Source organism: Montipora capricornis, chromosome 1, assembly GCF_036669925.1.
Source record: "Montipora capricornis isolate CH-2021 chromosome 1, ASM3666992v2, whole genome shotgun sequence".
Taxonomy (NCBI): Eukaryota; Metazoa; Cnidaria; class Anthozoa; order Scleractinia; family Acroporidae; genus Montipora; species Montipora capricornis.
Genome location: NC_090883.1, coordinates 36,845,913 through 36,858,412, shown reverse-complemented (window position 1 = coordinate 36,858,412; position 12,500 = coordinate 36,845,913). Strand labels below are relative to the sequence as shown.

The following is a 12,500-nucleotide window of genomic DNA, read 5'->3' as shown; positions in this document are numbered from 1 at the left end:
TCCTGGAATTCAAAGGGTTGAAGCTGATCAAATCAATGTTGGTTTCTGTTGAGAATGCAAAATCGCAGGAGTTGGAGAACAACTTCTCGGAGCAGAGTAGAGTGTCAACTGTCAAGTCTGGGAATCCAAACCGGACCACACTGATTACAGGCAAATACTCTCACAACTGCGTCAATCATCGTACGCAATACTATGTGTAGAAAATTCGACGTCACGCACGATTGCCTCAGCCCTCGGAGCCCCTAGTTGACCAAATGCTAAAGAGCGAAAACCTTAAAGCCGTGTTCACACTCAACGTTGATTATGATGAACTGAAGTATTATTCAGGCTATCATACTCTATTCAATTTTATTCAATTATGGTCCTGCTTACATCTGCGAAAATTCAAATACAATAGGCTGGGTAACCTCGCAGGGAGACAAAATGGCGCCGTATCGCGTGGCTGCTGCGATTACCATCACGATGCTTGAGGCGAGAAGAGAAGCACGGGCAGCTTCCGAGAATAGAAGACAAATCCAAATTTTCGATCCATAAAGCGATTAGAAGTGTCGTTCGTTCATACCACCACGTGTTCGCCATTCTGTTCAATTACGCACTGTAATTACTTAAAACAATCCACTTGAGGTCGTTTGAAATAATTATCCAATTATAATCACGTACTGTAATTAGTTGATGTTAACCCTTTCCAAACTTAATTGGATTATAATTCGATCATAATCGAAGCCTAATGTGAACACGGCTTTAGATCCACTGGGTGTGTCAATAAAATTTGAGGAGGCAGCATGGCCGAGTGGTGAGGTAGCCTGCGTAACAGGGGCCGCTTACCATTTAGTTTTCGGTCAGAAGTTTTTTTAAATGGGAAATGGAATGAGCCGTTTCATTTGCGACTCCATTTTCAAATGCCGTAAGAGTCTGGGTACAAATAAATGTCAAGTGAAGCTGTCATCCTCGCAGTTATGAACGCAATTTTTGCAATTACGTAAAGAAGCCTGAAAATTTCAGGATTCAACGGGGATTGAACCCGTGACCTCGCGATACCGGTGAAACGCTCTAACCAACTGAGCTATGAAGCCACTGAAGTTGGGAGTTGGTCATTTGTGGGTTTATGAAAAATGGGTATATGGGTCTATGATATATGGAATTTCAGGCTTCTTTACGCAATTGCAAAAATTGCGTTCATAACTGCGAAGATCACAGCGTCACTTGATTTCATATCCACAGTTCATATATGACCCATTTCATAAATCATTTCATCGTTGACAAATAAATGTGGCGGCCAATGCCCGCCAAGTAAAGTGATGTAATCCTCGCATCGGTGCCTGGTTCTAGTGGTGCAAACAATCCCGTCGACTCTGTAAAAGTGGAAAAAGAAGACAACCTTCGCAGGCTGTGCCTTCTTTCCAGAAAATTTCCGTTGGTGTCAACCGTTCCATTTGTTTTTCCACCGGAACAACGGGTTTTTTCTGACAAATGGTAAGCGCCCAGGGTTTCCAGCTAGCATTCGCCCTATTCTCGCCCGCTGAAAACGCTTGTTACGCAGGCTAAGTGGTGAGGGTGATGTAAGTCCGGTTTATCTTGAGATTGTGAATTCAGTGTAGTGTATTACCCATTAATGGCTTTGTTACCTTTATGGAGACCTTTATTATACCTCTATCATTATTATAATTAAAAAAGCAATTACGATCACGTTTTATAATCAATTAAGACTAACCAAAAAGTAACGTCCTCTCTGCCCGCAAATAGCAGAGCTAATCGAGGCTGGAAGGGGAATACATGCGATTACTTTGACTAGGACTAAGACAAATAGTAGGATATAGGAAAATATAACGATCAAGAGGAAAAAACAAATTTATGATATTACAAATTTGGAACTAAGATTCAAGATTCACTCGATGAAATTCTGTCAGTTTTCTTCACTTATTTAATAAAGTTGGCGCATCAACAGAAGCATCCTATGATTTCAAAATATGAAATAGAAGTTCACGTAGTGAAGGCCTCAGTTTTTGTTCGGGGAGGTCGATTACTTTGGGCACAAAATCGACAATATTCAAATACGTATTCACCAATTTAACCCTGGATGACACTTTTCTCCATCTACCGAACTTGCAGTGGCATTCAAGTTAGAACTAATACAATGGATGTCTCGACAGCTGAATCAGCTGAGTTTTATTGCAGATTTAAAAAGGCTGAATTGAGCAAACAAGTGTAATTTCACACCCGGCCGGGTTACACATACCAATCAAACGCACACTTAAAAAAAGTTTCAAACTTTCCAGCGGCAAAACTTCAGGTAAAACAATTAGAAAGCAAGGGATTTTTTTAGCGCAAATGTGAGATTGTACAACTTTCCTTTCTCAAGGCACCAAAAAAAGACCCAGACTGATATATAAACAATAAGACATTATTTATCCACAGTTCTAATCGTAAACGTATCCACATTCGTCGCCAATTTACAGCGACCTGAATCGTTTAAAAAAAACAAGCTAACTTACTGAAACGCGACCAACAAAGTGTATGCTGTTACACCATTCGTCCGAAAAAAACCTACCACAGCTACTACAAATCAGGAAACACTGTACAGCTCTGCCAGTATGAAACAGAGCTCAAAATATGTACAAGTTTTGTCTTGTATTTGTCCAGAAGACGCGCCAGGAAACTTTGCGGTCACAATCGTCACTGTCGTTTCTTCAGATGATAAGACAACAAGAAACTCGCTCCTGACACTTGGACCTGCAGGAAAAGTAACAAATATTAATTCAACTGATTGATCAAATTGTCACTCGAAGGAGATAAAGGTGTCACGTTTTTAGTATATTTGTGAGTGAAATAGAAAACGTAAGCTCGTCTAATTTTAAATTTTTGCCTCTTGCTTCTTCTAGCAAACGCAGTAGGGAAATTGAGCATCGCATTCGCATCAACGGCAAACCTCTAGCTGAATGTTTGATTTTGACAAAAAATCAAAGAATTTGCCGCAACCATTGACCTGTTATCTACAGATACTGCCAACAACTTCTCAAGAACAGGACCCAACATGAAACATTAAATTTTTATTCTTTTCTGCCGGTTCCCGCTTATCGTTTTACGTGAAGGCAATAATAAACCCGTCATCTTCATTATTGTCACTATCAAAGGATAGAAAGCTAAGGGGCAAGGAGCAACCAGTCTCGAAAAGGCAATATTTACATACGGTGGCTCCTCGCCAAATTAGGAGCTTTTCACATTCAAAGGTAACACTCCAATCCCGGCCCACTCGGTGGTGATGACACCCAAGTAGCTGTCAAAACAGCTGTCCAAGGTTGCCAAATGGCCAGTGTCAAATCCCTGTACAGATGCGCAAGATATTGGCCTGATTATTGTGTTTGTCAAATTATTGTGTGACCACCAATGCTTTAATTGTTTTTGTATCTGTTATTAACGGGATTTACTCAAAAGTGTATCAACCCACCAATAAGCACCTTATCCATCAACATAACGGTCGATATGTGAACACAATTTTAGCGGCTCTTATCCAAAGAACATATACACTGTAAGTGTAAGGAGCGGGATTCTCGCGCTAATTAAGAGATGCGAAAATGAGCCCACAAGCAGACTACGCAACACAGTAATGTAAGCTCATATCACCCTATATGGGAACAAAAACACACATCTAAGCAACCACTAACTTTTGATAACAATGCTTTGTTGGCTACCTTGTAGTGCATACAGAAGATTTCAGTGTGGGTCGTGTGGTCATTTGCCGAACAGTATTCACTCATGGTGCTGCTGGCCACGACAGCGGGCACATCATTTGAAAGACGACATGCATTTTAAGAATACTTGGCTCTCAAACAACAAATTGCCAACTTACCTTTTGTCCACACTGCTGAGTGTCTTTTCTCCCGGGTGTTTTACCTTGATAATTTTTAAGTCCAACCCTAGCTTTGAACAAATGGCAATGATACCTCCACTGGAAAAAGTTTCTAAACGGTATGGCTCATCCACACCAAAACCCATAACACAGAGTAGATTTCCAGACCTGACGTTGAACATCTTAAGGCAGGCGTCATTCAGAAAAACACATTCCTCGTCACTGATGAATTTACAACTCTTAACGGGGTCATCACTCAATTTAACACGCAAGTTACCAGAAACTGCATCGAGAACGTATACACCATTTAACTCATGAACAACAATAAATTGACCCTCGGGAGAAAATGATCCCCTCACACAAAACAAACTGTTACCAGAGAGTGCACACCATCGCGATTCGGTTTTACCCAGTTGCTTCAATTCAATGAACTTTTGCCCGTCGTCACTTGAGGCAAACAACTGGAGGTCCCTGTAGCAAGCAATCAACTTATGGTGCAGTTTAAACGTTACCACATACTCTCTACCAACAGTACCTAAAATGACCCCATCTCCCGTTTTAGATGATATGCATGCCACCTGATCTTCTGAAATAGGAAAGAGAGCATCCGCGCCGAACATCCATCGTCGCATGCAGACTGACAAATCCAAGTTCCAAAGCTCAAGAGTGCTCGCAGTTGCAAGTAAAATTCCATCTTTTAAAGCTACGAACTCAATGAGGAGGACACTTTCAAACTCTTTCTGTCCCTTAAGTTCCCAACTCGAAACGTCCCAAGCCATGATAATTTGACGTTTGAACGATCCCAGTCCGACCGACACGTCTGCATAAACAATCTCGCCGGAAAAGGAGAATCGGAGAGATTGGACTTCTTGGAATTCTGTGTTCTTCCTTCGTGGATTTCGATAAACCATTTCAATGTAATCTCCATGTACAATGTAGTTCCTTAAAAGAGATTGGCTATTAAGAACTACGTCAGAAAAACGGAATGGATCCTGTAAACTCACAGGATCTCCTAACAAAAAGCCACCGATTCTTTGGGATTCTAGCTCAAAGGAATTCCAACTGGAAAAATAAACAATATCCATCGAATAGTGATCCTCAGGCCCCTCAGTGACTCTCAAACAAAACCACTTGCTAGACCCGGCAAAACCTACAACACGTGAACACCAAAGAAACCGACTGTCTGATGAGAACCTAATCATTCCACACACGGAGTCTAAAGCTGCCTCTGCTAGAGTTGAAAAACCATTTTGCCGGTCAACTAAACAAACAAAGCCAGTTAAATGGCAAATCGCCACGAGCTTTCCATCTCGGGATATCGCAAAGGATAAAATATCGTTATCTCTGGTGAGACGATCAATCTCCCTGCCATCGTTTAGATTCCACACGATAAGACATTTTGCATCGTCGGGACAATCAGACAACATCTCGTCGCCGAAAATAGAACAGACAGAAAAACTGCACTTACTGGTGGGAAAAAGAGGCTTCAAGTCTCCATTAAAGGAATAAGCATGGCTTAAAACTCCTGGCAAGATGACTTCCTTGGTAGGATGAAATACCACTGAACGGTAAAAAGCATATACAGTGGACCTATGATAATCTGCTGGTTGGTATGCATGATTGGTATCGATGATTCTCCTTCTACCACAGAGAGAGTCCCAACAGAGTCTTAGTTTGCAATAACGTTTCCATTTGAGGTTACCAGAGGCAAGTGACCACAACTGAATGGATCCATCGAGGCACTCACAAACCATGTATTCTAAGCTAGGGGACACATCGAAACAACGAGCATCTGAACAAAAATGAAACCGAGTTTGAACAGCTCCTTGAGGGACATTTTTGGTTAAGTACTCCATGTAAGGCCTATCGGAATACTTGGTCTCCAGAAGCTGGCGGGAGTCAGAAGATAGTTTACTACTTCCTTCATTCAACAGACATTGAAAAATAGTAAAGGGATACTCCTCTAAGGTTAGACGGTATTTCTTTAAAACAACCAATAATGACGAAAGGGTCTCACAACAATGGGCTGATATCGTTTTCAACCCACCATGTTTCATTAAACAGACAACATCTTCTGCGACTGTTGCCATGTTCAGACAAATCTTTGCGTACAAAACCTCTGGGTCTAACACATAGTTTCCAACCACTTGTTCAAGGCTGCAGGATTTCGTGTCTTGGTCTAACTGTAGCATGTGCTGAACACCATGTTCCAAGGCATACCTTGTAGTTTCAGTGAAGGATTGTGAGTTGCTAACACCTTTTCTCTTTAACTCGTCAATTTCGTTAGAGGAAAGAGTAGAAAGGATCTTATGGCCTTCCATTTCCTCCACGCTGAAAATGTGCTGCTCGTAGCGTGACTTGTCTGTCAACCAGTCCTTGACTGATTTATGAAAGAAATGAATACGGTTATCGTGAACAGGAAGGAGTGATGACACAATGGCAATGGCTTTGCTCACCTTTCGCATAACAGTCTTGGACAACAAGTCCTTGCACAACAATTTAGGAACAAAACCCAATGGTAGTGGTTCCCTCGCTGCTGCAATTGCACTCAGGAAACAAAGAAATTGCTCTTCAGTTATGTTCAGTTCCTCACACAAGTCTTGCTCCAGCCGTTGGAAATACGACTGGTATACATACGAGATGCCTGCCGGAAGGGTTTTGTCTACTTGTTCCAAGGTAAGTATGGTTGAACTCTTGGCCCTTATAAAATCTACCAAAAACTGGGCACACAGAAAGACTCCCTCTGACTTCTGCACGAGATCATCTAAGACAAGCTCGCGCCTTTCAACTTCTAATAAATCGCTCAGAGTTCGTTCAAAGTAAAAACGAATGTCTTCCAAGTTGTCTTCATCTTTTCCCTCCAGTACCAGTGGCTGCAAATCTTTCAGGCTGTCCGAAATGTTGAGTTCAGGTCGCGTCGTCACAAAAAATCGAATCCAAAGTGGCAGATTCTTAAAAAACCTAGCAATCACGTCAAGAAGATCATTTCGTCCTTGGTGTTCACCTTCATCTAAAGCATCTATTACCACAAGAAATGTAAAAGCTGGATCTGCTACGCTGTTCAGAGGTTCAAAAAACAGCAAACCAAACAGATCTGCGACTTCCATGTCATTGATCTCTACACCTAGATTTCCGGAGAGCTGTTCAACAAGAGCTTTCTTGTACTCTGGAAGACAGCCTGAGAGGTGAAAGGCTAAAGACTGCAGCATCACCTTGGGATTTCTATGGCGTGCTCTTTCATGGTGACAAAAATGGCTCCCCGCTAATCTTTTAGCTCCTTGCATTCTTCTGCACATCTCAGCAGCCATGACAGATTTCCCCATCCCTGCATTTGCGCTGAGCACCAAGACACAATTTGGAGAGCTTGCGTCATCCAACCAGCCGTTGATTTTAGCAAAGAAAGACTCACGGGTTCCTTCCAAATATCTGTTTCCATAATATCTCATGTCAAGTTGGGTGTCAATCTTAGCAAGTTTTTTTAGGATTTTATCTTCCTGATCAGTGTTGTGTTGTGTCCCACGGATTTCAGTAACAATTTGGTGTATGTCTTCAATCACGGAATTGCCCTCCTCAACCGTCTCTTGGGTTGTTGACTGCTGGATTCGCAAGTCTTTAAGGATAGATTTGTTTTCCTCGACGTTCTTTTTGACCGTGTTTTGAAGCTGACGCGTGTCATTAAGTTGAGACTTCAGATCCCTTTCACTCTCTGCCCAGTCCCGTAAAACGTCGAGATAATCCTCCTCTCCACATTTCTCCACCTTCAATCGATCAATCTCTGGCTGACTTAACCCAAGAGACACTAAAACGGCACTAATTTCTTTCCACAGAGCATTGAACGTTGGTGCATTCACACCAGTGGTTGTCACATGCCCATACACTTGATTACGGAAAAACTTAATGCGAGCAAGGTTTGCCTCATGAGAGGTGTCACTTGGAGCTGGTTTGCAATGCCATCCTGTGTGGGGAGGGGTAAGTCCACAAATGTTGGTCAGAAGGAGGAACAGAAGAGTTATATCAAAGGTGTTGGAGTCCGGAGCAACTCCGCCACCAGGGAATAGCTTGTCCCACTGGTGACCATTGAGAATTCTTCTTCGTAAAAGGTTGTTAAGGATGGAATAACAGGAATTAAGATCAGCTGCTAACTTTGCAGGAGGGTGATGAGTGTCAAAAACACTTCTCAGTACAGTTGTTCCACCATCAATAATAAGTCGAGCGAGCTTAGCTCCATTTGTCTTCTCTTCTGAGCTGGCCAAGGGACCAGGTGTGGCCATAGTTAACCAAACCACTAATTTTTCACATTGTATCTGCATGGAAACGAAAAATAATTAATTGATTGCCTAATTGGTTTCGATTGAGTCTTCATCAGAAACTAATAAAATGTAAGTGACTGCATTAAAAATTATCACCAACCATTATCTTTAATTAAGGAATGTAACTGCATTGCGTATGATTCACAACCGCAAAAAGCTAAAAAATCGAGGATCAAATTAATGCCTTTAGGATCAGTTAAACAAGAATGACCTTTGGTTTCTACCCCCAAAAATGAATGAAATTGATCCACAAGTACCTACTGAACTACAATGAGGTATCAGTCCAGTGCAAAAGAACAGTGTTGAATGGCTCTGCACATAATTGTTCCACGAAAACGTTTTGTCCCACTGGAACCTTTACCACACATTCGTATTTTGGGAGCGTTAAACATTAAAATACGAAGTCTTTTTGAACTGGCGTGATGTGCGCATATCGTGGAACAAGTCAAACTCGCAGCTGCCTTTAGCACTCTGTGAAGGCGGCCCGCTGAGATATCCCCAACAGTAGTGAGTCTAAATAGTCTGTGTGAGAAATTTCTTTCTTCTTCGTTTCTTCAGCATTTCTTACTAAGTGATTTACTACAAAACACTGTTTGGTATATTGCTGAAAGTCAAGATCAGACTTCATTACTACCCCACTTTTTCTCCAGACGTCTTCTCTTTCTCTTAACTTGTAGAATATCAGCAGTGAACCACGGTGAAAGTGGGCGTACTAAAACAGACCGTTGTTTTAAAGATGGATAGGTATCCAATCATGACACTAAAACAATGTACTATTTAAGCAGTAGAGGACGTTTTCCGTGTTTCCATAGCCTCATCTAAACGGGAGGGGGAATTGGGAGAATTCAAGACAGTTGTGCAAACCCGAGACGTAGTCGAGGATTTGCATAACTGTTGAGAATTCTCCCAACTCCCCCGAGTGTTCAGATGAGGCTATGCAAACACAGAAAAAAGTCCACTATTGCTTTTATAAAATATTTCTCGAAGATAATTCGACAAATGAAAGAAAATACTGCTTTTTTAACTTCTTGATTGAAACAGATTTTCTTGATACACGCTCATATTTCTTACCAGCCAATCAAAACGCGCGTCTGACAATACATAACCAATCAAACTGCGTGTGATGTCACAGCCGTGTTTGCATACCCTCATCTAAAGACAGCTATTGACCAATGAGAGTGCGGGTACTATCCTAATTATTTTATAATATGTGAGTCAGCAAAAGCAGACACGTGGATATCATGATAAGACTTAAACAAGTCAGAGTATGAAAGGCCAGAAGTAAAGTCGTCAATATTAACAGGAGGAAAGGTATCTTAGCAGGACGTTGTAATAGCCAGTAGCTAGGAGTTTGCACTGTACCGCCAGGTGATCAGATATACCAGAATCAGAGATCATGTGGTTAAGTCCCTGGGAAGTCGATCGCCACTTTTGGTAATTACCAAATCAAGAATGTGACCATGTGCACGAGTAGTGGAGGATATATTCTGAACCAAATTATATGCCTGAATCAAATCAATAAATCGACGCGATATCCTGTCATCAGTAATATCTGCATTCAAGTTAAAGTCACCAGTCAGCAGGGGGTGGCCAGAATAGGTAGCCGAACGCCCAATATTATACAAAAACAATAACTGAATGCTCGACGTCTGTAAACCACAATCAAACGTACAAGAAAACAATTTTATTTGAAGCTCAACATAAATGAGAAATAGTTTGCAGGAGGATAAGTCTGCACGTCCCGAAACAGCCGAGAAGCCGTCCAGTGCAAACATGAATGAAAATGTAGCAAGTAGCCAAATGTTTGACGGAATCAACCTTGAGCATATATACTCCAAGTTCAAAGACAAGTGCGAATGTCTTGGCTGTCTTGAAGCCCCATTACTGCTGGAAGTTGATAAAGATGTTAATTAAATCAGTATACGTACGGGGCGATCCCAAAGTAGTCTACCACCATGGCCTTGATTAGTATGTTACATGCCTTAGTCCCTTAGAACTGAAGGGAATGGGGCGACAGTGAGAAATATGTTACTTGACTATCGTAAGGCGTTCGATTTTATTGACCATAGTAACTGACAAGTTATGTAAATTAGATATATCCCACAGTACGTGTTGTTAACTGGATCACAGATTTCCTTTCGGATAGGTTCCAACACATTAAGTTAGTTAAGGGCTGTTTTTCCGAGTGGGGTTTAGTCCCCTCCGGGGTACCAAAGGGAACCAAATTGGGCCCGTGGTTATTTGTTTTGATGATCAATGATTTAGATATCAAATCACATTTTTAATGGAAATTTGTCGATGACACCACAGCGAGGCGGCCTCGGAGGTAATCCATAAAGGAAATGTTAGCAACGCCCAGGGTATAACCGATGAAGTGATCGAATGGTCCCGTAAGAACAGAGTTATTCTCAATCCAGACAAATGCAAAGAGCTCAGAATCTCGTTTACCCGGAATCCTGAGCCCTTTGAAGCGGTGACCATCGACGGTAATGAAATCGAAGTGGTCAATAGCGCCGAGTTGTTAATGCTAACTATAAGTGACGACCTAACCTGGAACGCCCATGTGAACGAGGTAGTCAAGAAAGCTAGTAAGAAATCATATTTCCTAGTGCAGCTCAAACGGGCTCGACTACCTCCTTCAGACCTAGTTCTCTTCTATCTGTCGCGCGAAAGATCCACCGTAGACTACACCGTACCAGTATTTTATCAAGCCCTTCCGCAATATCTAAAAAGGGATCTCGTGCGTATCCCCAGCACGAGCTACAATAATGCCTGCAAATTTTTGGGCGTAACGACAATAGTCAAGCACCATAGTCTACTATGCAGTAAACTGTTCGACAACATATTAGCTGACCCAAATCATGAGCTAAACAGTTTACCGCCACAAAAGAATCACGCGAAGTATATTCTACGAAACAACCGCCCTTTCATTTTACCTTGTGTGAACACCAACAGGACTAATAACACTTTGATATTTTCAATGGCCCGCCAATGCAATGCGTCTTCGCACAACTCCTAGATTGTTTCTTAAAAAGTTGTAAGTATAAGGATGGAAACGTTTTTTACAACCTATTGTAATTATATTTATCTTGTTAGTATAGCTTTATTATAATTACTTATATCTTGATTCTTATTGACTATATATTTTTAAATAGTGTATTATATCTATTATACCATTGTAAAAAATTACTTATTTCAGCCCTCGGGCTGCGATGTGGTTTTAAATAAACTATTTATCTATCTATCTGTATAGAAGCCATTAAGAAGAGTTCCCGAAGATATGAGAAAGCCACTGAAAGAATGCCTTGCTGACCTTGAAGCTAAAGGTGTCATAGAGAAGGTAGAAAGACCTACAGAATGGGTAAACTCTGTTGTGGTTGCAAATAAAGCTAATGGCAAGCTGCGCCTTTGCCTGCACCCAAAGCCCTTGAACAAAGTACTAAAGAGGTGTCATTTCCCAATGCCAGTTATTGAAGACACCATACCAGAGTTGAGCAAAGCGAACATTTTCACAAAAGTGGATTGCAAGGATGGTTATTGACGGACATTACTAAACAACGAAACACCGAAACAGCGAAACGAAGCACCAAAACACCATGTATGACCCCACCATGATACATTGAATATTAACCGCCAAAGGTTGGATTTGAGATTAAATATCGTTTTCGGCCTAATTGGGTCTAAAACGTCATTGCTCCTAATCTCAGTCTTAATCTGAATCCTAATCTTAATCTCATTGAATTAGGAGCAGTAACGTTTTAGGCCTAATTAGGCCTGAAACGATATTTAATCTCAAATGCAACCTTTTTCGGTTAGTATTCAATGTATGGTGGGGTCATACATGGTGTTTTGGTGCTTCGTTTCGCTGTTTCACTGTTTTCGTGGTTTAGTAATACCCGTTATTGGCAGATACAGGAGAGAGATCTCTTCTGTCGACCTTTCCCACACCCTTTGGCAGGTATAAATGGAATTGCATGCCCTTCGGGATTTAGCCTGCGAGCAGTTGGTTTCTCCTACGCTTACTGAGAGGGAAACCTCTGCGAGCAACCGTTAGTTTCTTTGAGTGAGCCGCCGTCCGGCACCAAGGACGAATAAATTAAATTTCAACTTGTAAAACGAGTTAGTAAACTTGTTTTGGCGCTTGCGCGTGCATTCAGCTACGGAACTGCTGCTTTTGGGCGAGCCTACTGAGTAGATAAGACGAAGTGATGTCAAATACATCATGCGAGGTGTGACGTCTTCGCACATGCTCGACAAAAAATCAAACGGTTGCTTGAAGTGAATGTCGATTACAACAGGAGTTAAAGTCCTTTCTCAGTATATTTCTCTTGGCAATCATTTCT

At 41.5% G+C, this 12,500-nt stretch overlaps 2 protein-coding genes across 4 annotated transcripts in view; one reads left to right on the top strand and one right to left on the bottom strand.

The window, feature by feature from the left end:
- Nucleotides 1–12,500, top strand: part of LOC138041059 (plexin domain-containing protein 1-like) — a 170,497-nt gene that overhangs the window by 90,944 nt on the left and 67,053 nt on the right. The window lies entirely within an intron of this gene.
- Nucleotides 1–12,500, bottom strand: part of LOC138041248 (uncharacterized) — a 61,031-nt gene that overhangs the window by 22,479 nt on the left and 26,052 nt on the right. The window contains exon 5 of the mRNA XM_068887023.1: nucleotides 7,551–8,132. Coding sequence (XP_068743124.1) covers nucleotides 7,551–8,132 — 582 coding nt within the window. The remainder of the gene's footprint in view (nucleotides 1–7,550; nucleotides 8,133–12,500) is intronic.